Source organism: Ochotona princeps, chromosome 3 (assembly GCF_030435755.1).
Source record: "Ochotona princeps isolate mOchPri1 chromosome 3, mOchPri1.hap1, whole genome shotgun sequence".
NCBI lineage: Eukaryota > Metazoa > Chordata > Mammalia > Lagomorpha > Ochotonidae > Ochotona > Ochotona princeps.
The window spans coordinates 86,125,935-86,145,800 of NC_080834.1; the positions used below are offsets into that span (position 1 = coordinate 86,125,935).

At 36.7% G+C, this 19,866-nt stretch overlaps 1 protein-coding gene across 1 annotated transcript in view; it reads left to right on the forward strand.

The window, feature by feature from the left end:
* Positions 1 to 19,866, forward strand: part of STXBP5L (syntaxin binding protein 5L) — a 286,369-nt gene that overhangs the window by 102,644 nt on the left and 163,859 nt on the right. The window contains exon 7 of the mRNA XM_004577863.2: positions 13,286 to 13,349. Coding sequence (XP_004577920.2) covers positions 13,286 to 13,349 — 64 coding nt within the window. The remainder of the gene's footprint in view (positions 1 to 13,285; positions 13,350 to 19,866) is intronic.

Consider the following 19,866-nt stretch of genomic DNA (forward strand, 5'->3'; position numbering starts at 1 on the left):
AAGCTTAGAGTTTCATTTAACAGTCATTGCAACTTTTCAATCCTCTTCAGACTTTTTGTCTGCTAGATTGAAGATTAAATGAAAAAGTAATTACAATACCTGTATAGTAGGAATGTAATGTGACAATTCCGTAAGAAGGATATCTAATATAGACATGGTACCTCAGACAAGTATCTGAAAAAGAAGCTACATTTATGATGAGACAAAGAGTTGCTTTTGTTACTATTTGTGAATGGTCAAAGTACTACATGTAGAGACAACAGAATTTCCAAAAGTAAGAATGTGAGAGTTTTCTGTGTTCAGAAATTTAAAGGAACTTTTACTTGGTTAAAATGACTGCAAAATAAGACGGGAAGAGATAGTGAGGAGATGGGGATTAGGTTAAGTAATGGAAGCTCTTGTAAAATTATTTGAAAATGGAAACTTCATTATAATCAACAGGAAGCTAGATTTTGAAGAGTTTTAAGCATAGATTTGATTTGATCAGGTTTATATTTTAGGAAGACTATTCTGAGTATGTATAAATGGAAAGAGAAAAGATTGTATTTTTGGTAAAATGAACATGGCTGTAGGGATATAACCTATGATTTAAGAAATAATTAGAAGATGAAAGAACAAAAATAATAGGAAAATTATGATCAATAGGGGTTTAGTTTCAACAATATGTAATTGTGCCATTTAGTAAAAGTACCCAGGGGATCGAGGGATTGATCAGGGTTGGGGTAGAATACGTTCAATTTTAGGTCTGTTCAGTTGTATGTTTTTGACAATCAAATGGAATTGAGATAGAATGGCAGGAGATGAGAAATATGTACCTCAAGGGAGAGAGATCAGAATAGTTTTTGAAACCATGAGGATAGATTAAATTATGTATGAAGAGTATGGAAATGAGAAATTGTGGCCTGTGTTATGGCATAGTGGGTAACCTGTGACACTGGCATCTCATATGGGCACCAATTCAATGCCAAAGTCCTTTACTTCTAATATAGCTCTCTGCCAATTGATGTGCCTAGGAAAGCAGTGAGAAATGGACCAAGTATTTGTGTCCTTGTATCCACATGGGAGACTGGGAAGACGCTCCAATGTCTTGACTTCATTCCAGCCCAACTCAGGCTGTTTAGGCTATTTGGGGAGTGAACCAGCAGATGGAAGAACTTTTTCCCTCTGCCTCTCCCTCTCTCTGATTTTGCCTTTCAATTAAAAAAATAAGTAAATCTTTTAGAAACACAGAAGGTATATCAAATTAGTAGCCACCTAAAAAGTTATAACTCAGATATTTATATATTTTTATTTTGTACAGGTTCATGCTTTTCAAGTTTCATGTTAATGTGATATTAATGTTAATAGAATAGATTCATGTAGTTCATTCATATGATTCTAGGAATAAAGTGATACTCTTATATGCTAGATAACATTTTAAATTTACATTATAATCAAAGGCTAATGCTCCATTAAATAGAGTTCAACAAGTGAAAACTGAAAAGACCCTGATTCAGTGGGAACACAGTCAAGAGCTGTGAACAATAATTAGATTTAAAAAGACTATTTCCTTTATATATAATGAACTTAAAAATAATCACACTTCATTAAAACTGTAGTAGTATATCATTCTTAGTCATTGATTTGAGAAGATAGAAAATATTTGACAAAACTGCATTTGCCATACTGATATGCCAGACATTCCTTTTTTAACATTTTCTTTTCAAATTTTAGCTCTCATATATGAAAAAAACAGGCAATGTTTGTCTTTTTCTCTTTGGTTTAATTTACTTAGTATAATGTCTTCCTTAAAAAATCTGCTCTGATGAAAATGGTAGAATTTCATTTCACTATGGCTGAATGATGTTACCTTTTATATGTGTGTGTGTATGCACATCACATTTTCTTTATTCATCTGTCTGGGTATGGACACCTTTATTGGTTGTAAATTTGGGTTATTGTAAAGAGTACTGTAAACATGGCGATGCAGTATAATTTTAATACAATATGTTCACGTCTTTTGGGCATATAAACAGTAGTTGGATTGCTAGGTCATATTGCAAGTATATTTTTACTTTCTAAAGAAATTTGCATGCTGTTTTCCATTTGGTGGTTGTGCTAGTATACAGTCTAACCAACAGTAAGAGTTACCGTTTCTTTACATCCTCATTGGCATTTGCTACTGTTTGTGTTCTTGATAACAGCTATTATGGCAGAAGTGAGATGATAACCTCATTATGCTTCTGATTTGCATTTCATGGACGGCTAGAGATGTTGAGTGCTTTTTCATACATTTGTTGAATTTTTTTTCTTTTTTTTTTTTAAGATTTACTTATTTATTTGAGAGGCACATTTGTAGAGAGAAAAGGAGAGAGAGAGCTAAAGAGAAAGAGACAGTAAGTTCTTTATTCACGGGTTCTGTCTGCAGATATTCGCAGTGGCCAAGCTGAACTAACACAAAGCCAGGTCCCTGGGGGAATGGTTCAGTGCCTAAATCCTTGTCTTTTACATGCCACGATCCTGTATGGTTCATGGCCTGGCTGCTCCATTTCCCATCCTGCTTCCTGCTTGTATCCCTGGGAAAGCAGTAGAGAATGGTCCAAAGCCTTGGGATTCTGCATTCTCATGGGAGACCTGGAAGAAAATCATGGCTCCTGGCTTTGGACTGCCTCAGCTCCAGCTGTTGTGGCTACTTGGGGAGTGAACCAGTGAACAGATCTTTCTGTCTCTCCTTCTGTCTGTAATCTGATCTGCTTCTCTAGTAAAAATTAAAAAGAAAACAAAAGCAAAAATAAAGCTAGGAGCTGAAACTTCTGGATTTCCAATGTGGCTTCAACATCCCAAGGATCTGAGCTATCATCCCTGCTTTGCCAGGTTATAGGCTGGGAGCTGGATTAGAAGGGGAGCAACTGGGACTCAAACTGGCACCCATATGGGCTACCAGTGCTGCAGGTGGAGGATTAGCTTGCTAATTTACTGCTCCAGCACTTGTTTTTCTTCTTTTGAGATCTGTCTTTTGAAGTCCTTTGCTCATCTCTTAGCTGAATGGGTTAATTTTTGTTTGGATTTGACATCTAGATATTTGAGTTAGTAAAATATTTGGATATTAATTTTTTGTCAGGAAACTTGTAGATGATTTAACCATCCTATTAGATGTCTCTTCACTATCAATTATTTCGTTTGCTATGCAGAAGCTTCTGAGTTTGATATAATCCTATTTGTGTGGCTTCACTTTTGTGGCCTGTTCTTTGAGAGTCTTAGCCAACAGGTCATCACACACATTTATCTATTAAAATATTTTCCCTGTATTTTCCTTGAGCTACTTCATAGTCAGGTCTTAAATGTAGATCATAAATCCACATTGAATTGGTTTTATATGCAGTGAGATTTAATTGTATTTTGTATACATATGACCAGTTTTGCCAGCATCATTTATTGCTGAGATTATTCTTAAAAAAACATATGGTCTTAGCACTGTGTCAAAAATCAGACTTCTGTATATACCTGGGTTCATTTCTGGGCCCTTTGTTCTGTTAATCTATACATCAAATTTCTGGCAGTATCATATTGTTTTGAATTCTATGGTTTTGTAAAATGCTTTGAAGTCAGCTGTTATCCCTCCTACGTGTTATATTTTTTAAAATATTTGTTTAAGATTGTTTGGCTTTTCTGAGTCTTTAGTGATTCCATGGGAATTTAGGATTTTTTTTTTCTTTATGAACATTTACTTTATTACTTCAAGCCAGAGTTACAGAGAGCTGGAGACATAAAAACAGACATAAAAACTTTCTGTCCTCGGACTCACTTTCCAAATGTCCATGGTGGCTGGGACCAGGCCAGTCCAAAGCCAGGAGCCTGGAATTACATCTAGGTCTTCTAAGTGAGTTCAGGGGTCTAAGGGCTATAGATGTCTTCCACTGTTTTCCCAGGTGCATTAGCAGAAAAGCTAGCATGGAAGGGTAACCACTAGGACTCGATCCAGCACCCATTTGGGATTCTAGCATTGCAAATAGTGACTTAATCCACTAAGTAAGTATTCTGGCCCAGGGATTGCTTTTTTCTAACTCTGTGAAGAATGCCATTGGCATTTTGATAGGAATTGTACTGAATCTGTAGATTGCTATAGCTAGTATAGATATTTTAATGATGTTGAGGCTTCCAGTCCATGCAGAGGAATGCCTTTACTTTTTTGTGTGTCCTTCACGATTTTCTTCATCAGTGTTTCATAATTTTCATTGTAGAACTCTTTCACTTCTTTGACTGAATTTATTTTGAAATACTTTGCTTTGTTTTTGTGACTGTTATGAATTGGATGTCTTGCATGATTTCTCTTGCAAGGAGTTTATTAGCATATAAAAAGCTACTGAGATTTTTATTTGTATGTAACCTGCAAGTTGACTGGTTTGCTTTACCAGTTTTTATTTCTTTTTGGTGGAATATTTGTTTTTCTATATACAACCTCATGTCATCACCATACATAGTTATTTTGATTTCCTCATTTCCAATACCGATTCTCTTTCTTTCTCTGCCCTAGTAGCTCTTGATAAACGTCTAGTACTATGTGGTAAAAGTGAACATAATTGTCCTATTACAGATCTAGGGGGAAAGGATTTCAGCTTTCATGTTCAGTATGATACTCTGTTGGTTTGAGATGTGTTCCTATTCCTAATTTGCAGAAGGTTTTAATCATGAAGGGGTGTGGAATCTTAGCAAATGCTTGCTCCATATCCATTGACCTGATCCATTGACATGATCATTGATTAACAAAATTTATTATATTGTTAATTATATAATTATTTTGTTAATTATTGTATTTATTATAATTTATTACATTGATGTGTACATGTTGAATCATCCACAGACTCTTGGGATAAATTCCACTTGATTGTGGTGTAGGATTTTTTTTAATGTAATTTTGGATACAGATTTTTTAAAATATTTTTTACATCTATGTTCCTCAAGAAGATAGGTAGTTAATTTATGTGTGTTGTGTCTGTTCAGTTTTGTTCTCACACTGACAGTGCCATGAAATTAATTTGGAATAGTTTGATAAACATTGGAATTAGTTCCTTTTTAACTGTTGAATTCAGAATTTAAGCCATCAGGAATCCTGTACTGTTACTAGATGGAAGACTTAATCACCACTTTAATCTCATTACTTGTTATGGTTCTATTTAGATTTTCTTTATCTTCTTGATTTACTCTTGTTAAGTTATATGAATGCAGGAATAAATTTCTTTGAAGTTTTCCAATTTATTATATAGTTTTCATAGAAGTTTCTTGTTTGCATTTCAATGGTGTCATTCAGTTAGCAAGGTCTCATTGCCTTTTTGCTTATCTTCAGGATCCTTATTCTTTGGTTATTTAAATGTATCACATATTTTTGTGTTCTTTCCATTTCTCTTCCATTCTTCTCTCTCAATTTTGTCTTGGTTATTTCAAAAGTTCATGTTAGTTTATCTCAAATTATTTCACTTGATTAATTATAATATTAACACTCCAAATGGTATTTCTTATTACACTGATGGAAGTTTTATCTGCACAATATCTATTTGGTTCTTCTAATGATTTCCATCTTCTTAGTGATTTTGTCATTCATATCTCTTACTGGTTACTCATTTCTTTAATCTGAATTCTGGTGTGCCATATTGTATTTCTTTACAAGCATCATTTTGAATTCAATTTCTGATATTTCAGATTTTTTTTTTTAGATCAGTATCTAATTCTGGAAAACTAAAGCATTCTTTTGGAGGTGTATACTCCCTTGTGTTTGCTTCCCATGTCCCTACAAAAACATCTCTGCTTCTTTTTTTTTTTAAAGATTTATTTATTTTATTACAAAGTCAGATATACAGAGAGATTGAGAGACAGAGAGGAAGATCTTCCGTCCGATGAGTCACTCCCCAAGTGAGCTGCAACAGTCAGTGCTGTGCCGATCCGAAAGCTGGGAACCAGGAACTTCTTTCCAGGTCTCCCACGTGGGTGCAGGGTCCCAAAGCATTTGGGCCGTCCTTGACTGCTTTCCCAGGCCACAAGCAGGGAGCTGTATGGGAAGTGGAGCTGCCGGGATTAGAACCGGCGCCCATATGGGATCCCGGGCATTCAAGGCGAGGACTTTAGCCACTAGGCCACGCCACCAGGCCCATCTGCTTCTTGTATAATAGTTCCTTCTTTATGGAGAATGCTTTATTGAAAAGGAATTAATGTTTTGGATGGAATTCAGGGCATCTCTTGACATATGGCTTTGGTTTTGGTTCTAAGCAAACCCACAAGTATAAACTCTGCGTTATTTTTTCCTTTAACCAATGTTAGCTGTGTCTGTAAGTGACACAATGATCTGTTCTTCTGCTATCCTAGCATAGAAGTCTGACTTTTTGAGGTGAATGTGGGATTCCAAGGATGTGTATTTTCTTCAGTTCCCAGAGAGATAGGTGTCATTTACTCCGTGGATTGTGATAACTGGGGCCTTATTCTTGTTGCTGAAGAAGACAAAAAGGGCTATTCCCTTGTCCCATGAGAGTTATGTTATGTTATGTTATGTATGTTATATGTTGTGTATAAACTAAAATTGAAACTGTGTGTGGCACCAATAGCTGTGGGTTTAGACATGTGGGATAGGAATGGGCCGTTTCTTAGATCCTCCAAGGAGAGTGCTACTCATGCTGGGACTTATAAGATCAACAGTCCTTGTGTTCATTGGCTCTGTATTTAAGGGGATGTATAACAAAAGTGTAGCATAGACTGATATGTTCAGATATGAAGACAAAGTGCAGTATGTCTCTCTGCATCCAGACCAGATGGATTCCAGGGAAACAGTGAAAATATTCTAATAGTAGGATGCTAGACTCTAACATTGTCCATGCTCACAAAGTTGGAAAACACCTCAATAACAGCATGATGGGCTTATGACTATTCATGAAGGACCACCCATTACACTACTAGAGGGGAAAACAATGGGGTGGGGCAGGAAGGAAACTTGGGGAGGGGGATGGGAAATCCCAGAGCCTATGGAACTGTGTCATAAAACAAAAATAAAAAATATTTTAAAATAAAATGATCAACAGTCCTACTTCTAGGACTGGTGGAATAAACTCAACTCTGCTTCAGTCCTATAAGGTGTACAGGACATTTTTCCCTACAGTATGGGTGTGAAGTGGTGGAATGCAGGCAGGTTCTTCCCTAGGACAATTGGTTATATTCCAGTGGGTTTGAAGAAATTAATACTGATTGTTACAGTCCCAGTGTTGCTGGGTATAATGAGGTCATTACTCAAATTCCCGAAGTTGAGAATCAGGTATTGATGCAAGTAGCAGAGTAATGCAGATAGAATATTCCCAATATTGCAAGTGAAAGTAAACTGAAAGATTTTTTTTTCATAGAAACATCAACAGTTCTAATTCCACAAGAACAAATGAAACTTACCCCAGTTCTCACAAGGCATGCAATGGTGTTGCTGGATTTTGTGCCTGGGGCTCCCAGCACTTTGAACTAGGGCATATGAAGAGAACTTCTTAAGGCCGGGTCCAGATATTTTTGTGGGCTTCTGCTGGTGCCAGTCCCACAATGTTAAAGTGAAGCCCCTGGGTCTAGGACCTATTCCTAAGACTCCCAACTGCAGGATGCAAAGAGTCTAGCTCTACACGTTACACTGATTCTGACTGACTATTCCTGGTAGGAGGGTAACATAGATAAGGTATATGACTTTCTCAGCCAACTTATTCCAGTGCTCTTCTGAGGATGGGAAGAGAGGAGAGAGGCAATGCGTTTTCCCTTCTGAGAGACTTGAACACAATGAATCAGATACTTGCATCATCATATTTATAGTAGCACTCTTCACAATAGTCAGAATATGGAATCAATCAAGGTGTCCATCGTCAGATTGATCACATGTTCTTTCTTTAACACGGTAGCTAAAATAAAGGAAAATGAAGAAAAAAATGAAGTGATAGCAGAGAGAGGGAGGAAGAAGGGGGGAGGAGGAAGGAAAGAGTGCCTGTGTGTACCAATATTGCTAATGAAATGTTGTGAAACTTTGTCTTATACCTCTGGCAAACCAATGGTTAAGAATGTTATACTACTATAGTGTTAAGGATCTGTGATTAGGTGAAATTGTCATTATTCCATTCAATTTTTGTATGTAGCTGTCAGCTATATGTCCACTAAGTGAGGGTCTTTCTGTTTTTCTAATTCTTAAACTTCGTATTTAGTAAATAATAACCTTTTTACTATGACATAAATTTCAAATGTTACTTCAAAAAAACAAAACAAAACAAAATCAAATGAACAAAAAACTGGGGCCAGTGCCTGGTGAGGTGAAACTTCTGCCTACAGCGCTGGCATCCCTATGTTCACCAGACCAGTTCGTGTCCTAGCTGCTCCGCTTCTCATCCAGCTGCCTCTTATGTCTTGAGAAGGCAGAAGAGAAAAGTTCAGGACTTTTGGTCCCTGCAATCACATGGGAAACCCAGAAGAAGCTCCTGGCTTTGTGTTGGTTCAGTTGCAGCTGTTGTGGCCATTTGGAGAGTGACTAGGAGATGGAAGATATTCTCTCTCTCTCTCTCATCCTCTTTCTCTGTGACTTTGCCTATAAAATAAAAATAAATACATTTAAAAAACTAAAAAATACAAAGGGAGTAGAAAAGAAAGTGGAAGAGAGAAAGGAAGGGAATATCATTATGTTCTTAAGAATTGTATCTGGCTATATTGAATCTGTTAAGAACTAATTAAAATTTAAAATTTTACTTGATGCATCACCACTGTCTCCCAAGGTCAGCATTACTAAAATGCTGGAGTAGGTGTCCAGATGTGGAGACATAGTGTAGCATGTCTGTCTGCATCCAGACCAAAGATGGACTCTTAGTGAAACAGTTGAAAATATCCTGACACTAGGATCCTGGACTGTCTGAAATTGTCCATGCCTACAATGTCAGGAACCGCTTCAATAGCAGGATTATGGACTTATGACTGTTCACAAAGGACCACCCATTGTAATACTAGAAGGGAAATCAGAGAAGGGAGGGGTTTGGGAAAATCCAGAATCTATGGAACTGTATCATAAAACAATTTTTTAAAAATACTGTTATCAGGAGCCAGAGTTGGGAATTGAACCCAGACACTCCAGTTTAACTGCTGGGCTTAATCCCTGTTCCCAGAGTGTTTAAATATATTCCAAATTATTATTCTCTAATATTAAAAAAATAGTATATGTATCATGAAAACCAGTTCCATGAGAAAATATCCTAGTCAAGCAATCCTGCCCGGTAGCAATCAATTGGAATCAAGTAGCAACTTTGCTTTGTAGGTGCATTATGCCCTATACAGTTTGTCTCAATTATTTTTTCAGCATATTAACACATAATTAGGTATCTGCCTGGCTCCTCAGGGTGTTTTGGTCCATTGCTACTTACCAGAGGGGAACAGATGATGACATTCAAGTTCAGAATTATCAAGCAGTATCAGTATTCAAGGAGTGTGTGTGTGTGTGATCATTTTCTCATGACTATAAGTTCTGCCAAAAGTATTTTGTAAGTTTTTGAAATTTAATGCTAAGGAAAAAGGAAAAATACTCAGATTTTGACAGTCATTATCTCCAAGTGGGAATTAATATGAGAGTGTCTTCCTCGTACCATTTGATGGGATGTTCCAAGTTTTCTACAATAGTATTTATAGAGTTACAGAAAGAAACAGAGGGAGTGTGTGTGGGTGTCACAGAGCGTCCCAACTGCTGGTTCACTCCCCAAATGGCCATGCAAATGGGCTGGGGTAAGACGGATGTCAGAATCCTGGAACTCCATCTACTTCTCCAACATGGGTACAGGGACCCAAGTATTTGAGCCATCTTCTGCTGCTTTCCCAGGTGCAGTGGCAGGGAGTGAGTGGACAGCTGGACTTGAACCCATTCCCTTGTGGAAATTTCAGGTGGCAGTTTCAGATGATAGCTTATTTCACTGTGTCACATTGCCAGTTTCTAAGTTTTCTTAAACAAAAAAAAAAAAACAGTATTTCTCCTATAGCCTGAGAAATTCATTACAAATAAGATGTTTAATCTCTTATTTTGTAGAGTCTGAGCATCTAAATGAAAGAAATTTATGCATATTCTAGCTGGAGTTTTCTAAATACATTTCAGTGATTCCTTCAACATCAACAGAAAGATTCACTGAGCCAATATATGCTGAAATATGTTGAATATTTGCAGTGTTAATTTGCACAGTACAAGCTTAGGAAGTTCTATAAAAATATTTAACTTCCCAGATTTTTTTTTAAGATTTATTTTATTTTTATTTGAAAGTCACATATATAGAGAAGAGGAGAGACAGAAAGATCTTGCACCCATTGATTCACTCCCTAAGCGGCCACAATGGCTGGAGCTGAGGCAATCCGAAGGCAGAAGCCAGGAGTCTCTTCTGGGTCTCCCACGCAGGTACAGGGTCCCAAGGCTTTGGGCCATTCTCGACTGCTTTCCTGGGCCACACACAGGGAGCTGGATGAGAAGAGGGGCTGCTGGGATTAGAACCAGTGCCTATATGGGATCCCAGCACATGCAAGGTGAGGACTTTGGCTGCTAGGCTACTGTGTTGGGCCCAAGTTTCTCAAATTTTTGAAATATCGGTCACTCTTGAATCTTCACTAGTGTATCACGGGAGCATACTTTGGTAAATGTTGGCACAATCCAACCCCAGAAAACCACATTTATGTACAAATAGCTTGTTTAAGATGAATATACAAAGAACTGCAAAAAAAACCCTGCAAACTCTTTATGAAGACCTTATTGATCTCCTTTCTTCCGTTATATATTCCATAATCAGATACTAACTCTGATATTCAGATATCACATCATCATAACACTCAATTATACTGTTTTTGTATATGTGTGTGCATATAATGTTCACTGTTATGTGTTATATATATGGTATTTATAATCCTCACACTGTACAGTGGATAGATTCATATATAATGTATATATAATGTTTCCTGTTATGTGCTTTATATATATAGTATTTATAATCCTCACACTATAGGGTATATGCTACCTATTAGATGAGAAGATTCAGGATGAATCTACTGAAAAATTCATCACAATCTGATAAATTGGTACATATTCCTTAGGGTTGCTCTAAGGATTCAGTGTCAATTGCATAATCTGTCATTTTTTTCTAACTTAACGTAGACTCTAAATATTTACTTTTTTGTGGAGAATCCTTCATAGTTTTCATGTGTTCAAGAAATAAATTCAAGGGATCCAGCATTATGGTGCAATTGGCTAACCCTCCACTTGTAAACATCAGTATCTAATATGGGCACCAGTTTGTGCCCTGGCTGTCCCACTTCCCAACCAGCTGCCTAGGAAGGCAGAGGAGGATGCTGCATGCCTTGGGCACCTGCACCCATATGCGAGAACTGGAAGAAGCTCCTGCTCCTGGCTTCAGATAGGCTCGGCTCTGGCCATTGCAGCCATCTGAGAACTGAACCAGAGGATGGTTGTCTCTCCTTTCTGTAAATCTGCTTTTCTAATAAAAATAAATATATCTTTTAAAAAAGAAACCCAAAATATGCAACTATAATAGACTTAATCTGTATCTATTCAGTTGATTCATAGAAATCTTAAACTTCTGATAATATCGGGCCATATTTTAATAATGGCATCATCATATTGTATAATGATGAAAGTTAAACTAAGAGTTATAAAAGGAACAGCCAATATTTGAGTAAGGTAAATTTAACTAGGGACAGAGTATTGGTTCCTTTAACTGCATGCTAATAGACTATTACTTGTCTGGTAGCAGTACACTAGCTATCCAGATTAATTTCACGTAACTGATGAGTATCAGCAGATTAGATCTCTTTTAAAGATATATCTGTACTGTTCTTTAATTTTATTACTTATTTGACTTTGTAAAATATTTTGAACACTACATAAAGCATAGAGTTCAGTGATTACAAATAGATCAAATAGACTTAAGTATTAAGTATGGCATATTCACTTCATTTGGAAATATATACATACACATTTTTTGATAGCAGGGGTATTTATGACAAGAATGATAAAGGTTATATAATGACAGAAGGTTTTATTTTGTTATAAGAGGTGTAACTCAGTGGAGACAACACATATACCAAGTATATACCAAGTATTATGGCATTGAAACAACTCTTTGCATTATATATACTAACTTCTACATGTGGTAGAAAATGTGAATTTGTTATTTTGTATCTTTCTTATTTAAGAGGGGTAATGACCTCTAATTTTGTTTTGCTGCAAATGTCAGGATTTTATTTTTTTAATAAAATTGCTTTATGGTTTTGGTAAATTTTTTTTTTTAGAGTTTTTTTTTTTTATTTAACTTCATTAATTACATTGTATTATGTGACACAGTTACATAGATACTTGGGTTCTCCCACCCCTCCCCAAACCCTCCCACCATGGTGGATTCCTCCACCTTGTTGCATAACCACAGCTCAAATTCAGTTGAGATTCCCCCATTGCAAGCATACACCAAACATAAGGGAAATGAGCCAATCACAAAAGGTTAAATACCACATGTTTGCCTTAATTTAAGATGATATGATGTTATGTATAACATGTTATGTTTTGAATGTTATATGTTGTGTATAAAATAAATTGAAGTATAGGTGAGGTGGTCACAGAAGGTGGCTGGGAACTCGCATTTACTTTCAACATGTTGGTTACTCATTACTATGTCAATTAATTCCATAATGATGTAAATTTTTGCTGATGGTATGATGGAGCTTTCAATTGACTGGGATAATACTCTGCTAGCTCTGTCTTCAGACCAGAGAGGGTATACCTAAGAAGACTTTGAACTTGACTGGTTTTGGTAAATTTTTATCATTTTGTCTAGTCATTCATTGGTGGACATCTAGGTTGATGTTGTGTCTTTTCTATTGTGAAAAGCATAAATCAGGTATGTACTCTGCAGTTTGATTTAAACAAGTAGCATAAATTTACAACATCACCTCATGCTGCAGTGATCTTTTCTCCATAAAAATGAAAATTTCAATTAAAAATTTCGGAGGTTCATATCTGGGAAGAAACATAAGATAATAAAGAATTGCAGTGTTAGTGCATTTTTTTCTTTAACTGTGGTTTTTTTTTTTACATAAAAATTTCAACTATAATGGTGTTAGTAGGAGGAAAGAAATACTGCATAACGTAAACTGAGCACTCAAATGACCTTAATGCAGAATTTTAGTACTTTATTCCAAGATAATCTGAACTTTTTCAGTCTTTTATTGTAAGATATTTTAATATTTTATTATTAATAATGCTTTTGAATTGATTTGACAGGTCCACCAAGACTCATCCAGGGCCAGTTGTACATTTAAGTGATAGTCCAAGAGATGAAGGGAAAGTGAGTATTATAATACTATTCTTGCTTTTGTTTGGCTCTTTGTTGAAAGAAAAAAGTGTTTCTTGCTATTATTTTATACCCAACATCTATCCAAGTTCACAGAATTTTGTGCTATTTAAAAATTGAAATTTGCAGAATGAATGAGTGAATGAATGAATAACTTATTCTAACTACAGTTCCAAGTTAAATATTGAGCTGATTGGTATTTAGTTGTGGAAGTTTGAGGAAACTGAGTTATAGAACAACTTTGATTTCCAGATATCTTGTTTGAAACCAATGTTATGACTACCAAAATTATTATGTGTTTCTTAACTCAGTTTTGATACTAAGTAATAACATAGCAGTCTTACATTTATAAATATGTACCAATTGGGAAAATTCATTATATAGAAAATTCTTGTCTTGATTATAGCATAATTTGTTCTTGATAACGAGGCAACAAAGTTGATATATATATATATATATAAAGTATCACTATCATCATAAATAATATTTATCTTCAAATGTATATTTTTTGCTAAGCACTATAAAAACATTAATTTGAAACTGATGGAATAATTTATATTCCTTAAAACTGGTCTATAAATAGAATATTGTTCCAATGAAATGTCACTGAAGATTTTGAGAATTCCAAAGCTTATTTGCAAATTCATCATGTTTTTTTTTTTTAAAGATTTATTTATTTCATTGCAAAGTCAGATATACAGAGAGGAGGAGAGACAGAAAGGAAGATCTTCCATCCAATGATTCACTCCCCAAGTGAGCCGCAACGGGTCGATGCAGGGAACCAGGAACCTCTTCCGGGTCTCCCACACGGGTGCAGGGTCCCAAAGCTTTGGGCCGTCCTCTCCTGCTTTCCCAGGCCACAGGCAGGGAGCTGGATGGGAAGTGGAGCTGCCGGGATTAGAATCGGCGCCCGTATGGGATCCCGGTGCGTTGAAGGCGAGGACTTTAGCCGCTAGGCCACGCCGCCGGGCCCAATTCATCATATTTTAAATAGTCAGTATTCTTAAAAAGAAATGTAATATTGTTATCAGCTTGTACTGCCGGAGTCCAGCTCCAGCCGAGAGTTCGGAGCTCGGGAAGGGTGCGTGAGATAGGCGTAGAAAGAAGAAGAGAGAAAGAAAAGAGACGGACCACTAGGATTCCTTGATGATTGTGGACCTTGCAAGAAAGCTGTCCGCTTTATTTATACAGAAGCAGTACAAAGTTTTCTTTTAGGGGCATTTTGACATAGCTTCAGGGGGGCACAATTTACAACTTCTTGAGAAATGATTGAGGAAGGATCCCACATTCCTTGCTTATCTTGGTTTGCCAGTCTTCACCCACTCTCCTCAGGTCTGGGCTCTAACCTTGGCGCCACCTGTGACAACCAGGCCCCTACCTTGAATTATGTATGGGTTAGTAAGTCCGGGGTCTTGGTGTATGGGGATTACGGGCCATTGGCACTAAAGGCCATTAGGTCAGCAAGCTCACACAGTTTGTTATCTGAACAAGTAAAGCAAGAGTTATAACAGCGGAAAGAATTGTAATTAGCAATGAGCCAAGTTTACTCCATTTAAGTTTCAATTCTGCAATTGACAAGTGAGTGTTTCCAAAGACAATTCTACAAATTGTTTCACCTCAAGACAGGGCATTATCCATTCCAACGTTGCAGCCAAGAATTTATCAGTAGGCAACATATTGTATTCAGTAATACACTCTTACTACAATTCTTATTCTACAACTTATCCATTACTTAATGGGAGAAATACATCAAAAGAGAAAAAACAAAGAGCTAAGACAAAAGGTTCCAAACATTAAGTTCCTCTACAACTGCAGGTTCTACAACCTCATAAGTGATTAAACAATAATCAAAAGTACATCTTTGTGATGTTAGTGAAATCAGCCTATATTTCATCTAGTTAGAAATTATGAAAGCAGCTAAATCAACTATAGTTTCTATGTTCTAAAGAGTTACAAGGACAGGCTAACCCTTAAGGTCACAGTAACTATATTTTTTTTGCTTTAGCAGGATAGCCTTTAGGGTCCCAGTAACACGATAACCTTTAGGGTCACAGTAACAAAATAACTTTTAGGGTCCCAGTAACAAGATAGCTTTTAGGGTCCCAGTAGCTATATTTTTTGTCATGGCAGTTTTAACCCATACTCCCATCATTTCCATTAGTTTGTAAAATTCTTATCAAGCCATTTCCCAGAAAGCATGCTAAATGTCCAGGGCAGATTTTATGGCAATGGGTAGGTACACAATAAGGTGTCTGGAAACAGCATGGGCTTGATTGTACTCCTGTGTGCAGTTAAAGGCCCACTCACCAGGACATTATCAGTAACATTAACTCTCAAGCTGATATTATTTGCCAAAGCCATCTCACAGGGGCAAACAATGCCTCAATAGATTACAGGATTCTTAGTGGGGTGCTTGAGTGTCCATGCAAAAGGGTGGTGAGACTGCATCAAGGTGGTCAGAGAGAAATCCGCCGGGCCCTGCCAAACAGCTGGAAGCTCCCTGGGCCCTGCCATGCAGGGAGCTGTTCTCTTCACACCTTTGTGTCATACACACCTACTGCACGGACCCTGGCATTGTACAAAATGATCCATAAATCCAAATAGATATTATGAGCTGTTTCCAGAAGTTGAAAGAATTTTGTGTTTTACAAAAGGTATTTTAGGACATTATTAACTGTTGAATAAAAATGTTGGACAGTTTGCCATCCATTTTGAAAAGATGGTCAACCTTTACATCATAACATTTACAGCAATAAATTATGCTGCAGATAAAATACAGACATCAAAAATCACCATTCAGAAAGTATTTTAAAAATATTATAGTGTGTGATTGTTGATGTGTATTAGGGACACTTTTGGATTAAGACTTAGAATCTAAAGCATTCCCAGATAATTCTAGTAACACATAGAAAACAAAGTTGGAGACAATATTTGTTACATAACAGGCACAATGAACATGAAGAATACATATAATTCTTAGAAGCTTACTGTCTTGATCTTTTATAATAACATCAATAGATAATGCCCACATTAAGATCAGGTGATATCAACATGGATATATTTATATGTTGGAAAATAAATTTACCAGAAAACATGGTTTAAGAGTTGAAGGTGTGGGTGTCTCTCCATTTCTGGAAATCAGACTTTGAAATTTTTATTGCTAATGTATCAAATGTAATAGGTTGTTCTTGGTAATCAGATTAGGGAAATGCTGAACATTAATAATACTAATAATACTAAGATTATGGAGCAATAGGACTGATGTGGGGAGACTGGAGAGTAGAATTTGGGAAAAATGTTAACCATCAAATTTTCTTGTGCTACTCAGAATTTTATGAAATAATGGAGTATGTGCTAATTGTATAATTAAAATTAAAAGACTTGCAAAATAAATGAAAGTTAGCATAAGAACCATGACATGCATTAGAATTGTCCCTCTAATCCTTATTAGCATGTGATTCTGAATGCTAATTTTAAAATCAGTTTTTTCATTAATAGTTGTTTCACACATGAATATTTTTAAAATTTTACTGTATTCAATTTTATTAGTGCTTTCATTTGATTCCTGCTTATTTAGTATATCTTTTGTGAGAGAAGATGCAATATTAATTTTCTAACAATTCTAAAACTTTGAATTTCACATTTAGGTTTAAATCTAGATGTAATTCTTATATAGGTTTAGTATAGTGGTATACTTTTATTTTGTACATATATGTAATTTATTGGGTAGTGGATCCATTTTCCATGGATTTTAAGACACCCCAATCATATATAAATTCTTGAAATAGGTCAACAAATTTGCTAATTTCAAGTATTTTTGTATTTCTGATATAAATACACACAACTTGGAAGGGGAAAGCTTTTCTTGGAATTTATCAGTAAAGTGAAAGAAGGGACAAATTACTGAAGTTAATTTTCCTATGGAACCAGGATAGTATCACAGTCCTTTCCCCAATTGTTTGGAGAAGGAAGAAGCTATGCATTAGTCTGCCAACTAAGCAAGGGTGATCTTGAATTGAGAGATACCTGTTCTGAATAGAGAAATGAGTATATGTATTTTCAGAAACTCTCAGCATTGCTTCTTCCCATTCTCTGAACTGCTTGATGTACCTCGTGTCTGGCACAGTTAAACAGCTTTGTACTTTCACAAAGTTAATGTTCTGAAATTGATTAGCTATGCCCAGATCTTTGACTCCTGCTATTAATTCTGTATTCACAATATGCGCCACAACAAAAGGCAAGTGATCTGATTTCTTAATCACGTAGATCAAATGACATGACTTGAAAGTGATAAAAACATTGAACAGTGTCAGACAAAAAAATCAATTCTCCCTCCCTGTTATTGAATTATTTTGAGACATGGTTTTTTCTTGGAAGCTACTAGAGCTGTTTTGTGAGTCCATGCTGACAATACACCTGCTAAGTGACTTAATATTGCTCTTTCCTCTCTACGTAAAATTTGTAGTTAGTGTGATAGTGACTTATTTTAGTTTTGCTTCTTTGCCTTATATTTCCTTTTATTAGAACCCTGAGATTTTACTTCTGTGTGAAAGGGGCTTCCCCTCCCCTTGTTTACAGAATGCTGGTTAAATTAATGTTTACCACAGTTGTAGTACATTAAGGATTAGAAACTGAGCCCAAACTGGTCTGATACCTGTGGTTGTAAAAGGACATATTGGACCCCACCCATGCTGATTAGATACATTGCAAATGAGTGCTTTCTTGTTATTAGAGCAGAGTTTACAGTTATGACAGACTACTTGCTTACCATGTCGAATATTTAGTATCTAGACTTTTGCAGAGGAAGTATGTTGACTTTTATTCTAAATTTTAGACCCTTGGGATCTAATTTTTGAGTTGAGTTTTTTCTGTCTAAAATCAAAAACTTTGAAGATGTCAAGTGGAGAGATAGTAAACCCTCCTATGTTGTCACATCACAGTTACTTGAGCAGTCTGATTAATAGATAAGATTGCTAGAAAGACTGGACACACCATCATGTGCAGGAACCAGGGCTTGGGGCAGGAATGGTGGCAGTTTTTGGGGGTCACTCTGACTAGGCTGCAGTTCCCACTTGTTAGTGTCGAGTATGTGGTGGGCAGGGCTGAGCTGGACTGCAGCATCCATTCATTTGCATAAGAGATGGGGTTTGAGACAGAACTGATCCAATAACTGAAACCCCTAATGTGTGTAGGCTGATGTGGGTGGCAGACTGAGCTAGACCCCATATGAGCTAGCACATACAAGAGTCAGGTCTGGGATTTCCTCAGGCAAGGTTGCTTGGGGACCCCACACCCAACTGAAACACTGTACTCAGGACTCCAACCACAGGGAGAATTGCAGGATTGTGGTCTGATGTGCATGTGTCAGAACTGGGCCTCAGCTCCTGAATACAGTGCAGTGGTCGTCATACCCAGATACATATGGGGGATACGGCAGTCCATTGGGCCTGAAAAGGACATTTGATACCCTAACAGAAGATGGAGGGCAGAGCAAATTGGACAGCAACCTCAGCCAAGCACTGACAGCAAGTGTCTGGGCTAATGGAGTTTCTAAGGTGTACTGTGTCAGCCAGTGGACCTTGAAAGGATTTCCTCATCCTTGGAGCAAGGAAATCAACAGTATTTCAGAACTGTTAAAACCATTTGTGAGAACCCTCAGAGCATACTCCACATCAGAAACCCTGGGATGACACTGGGTGGCTTTTTCCCATTTCTGATACAGTTAGAATGCTGGGTTTGGCTTCTCCCCTTCTCTTCCACTTTCCCCCAGATACAGGAATAAAAAAAATGTAAACAGTAGTCTCATCTACTTTCCTGTAAGGGTCAAGGGACCCTTCCCACCCTAATGAGTGGTCCACATGAACATGCATCCTTCTCAACTATCTAAACATCACCAAAAATTAAAAAAAAAATAGGAATAGCATCTCTTCTAGCAGTTAAGATGCTATTTGATATGCCTGCATCCCATTTTGGAGTCCCTAGATTCAAAAACTAGCCCTTGATCCTGATTTCAGCTTTTGTATTAATGTGATTTCTAGGAGGCAGGAGTGATAGCTCTAGTGATCTGGTTCTGCCACTCATGTGGAAGACTTGGATTGAGTTGTCAGTCCCTGACTACTGACTTTTCCCTGGCCCAGCCATGAGCTGTTACAGTATTTGGTAGTAAATTAATGGAAGCTAGATAGGTAGCTAGCACTCTGTCAAATGAAAGTAAGAGTAATCATGTACTACAGTTTGCCCAGGCTAGGTATTTGCAACAAACTGGAATTGGGAATGGAGCTGGGCCTTGAAGCCAAGAACTCTAAAATGATTGTAGGCATCCCAAACAGCATTTTAACTACTACAACAATTGTTTGTCTCAGGAATATATTGTATTATAAATGACAATGGAAATGTAACTTCTGAGATTTATATAATGTGAGTAAAGTTACTTCTAGAAAGAAGTCTATAACATTCATTGCATTTATTTAAAAAGGGATCATTAGTGTAGCATAATACATTCAGCTAGTAC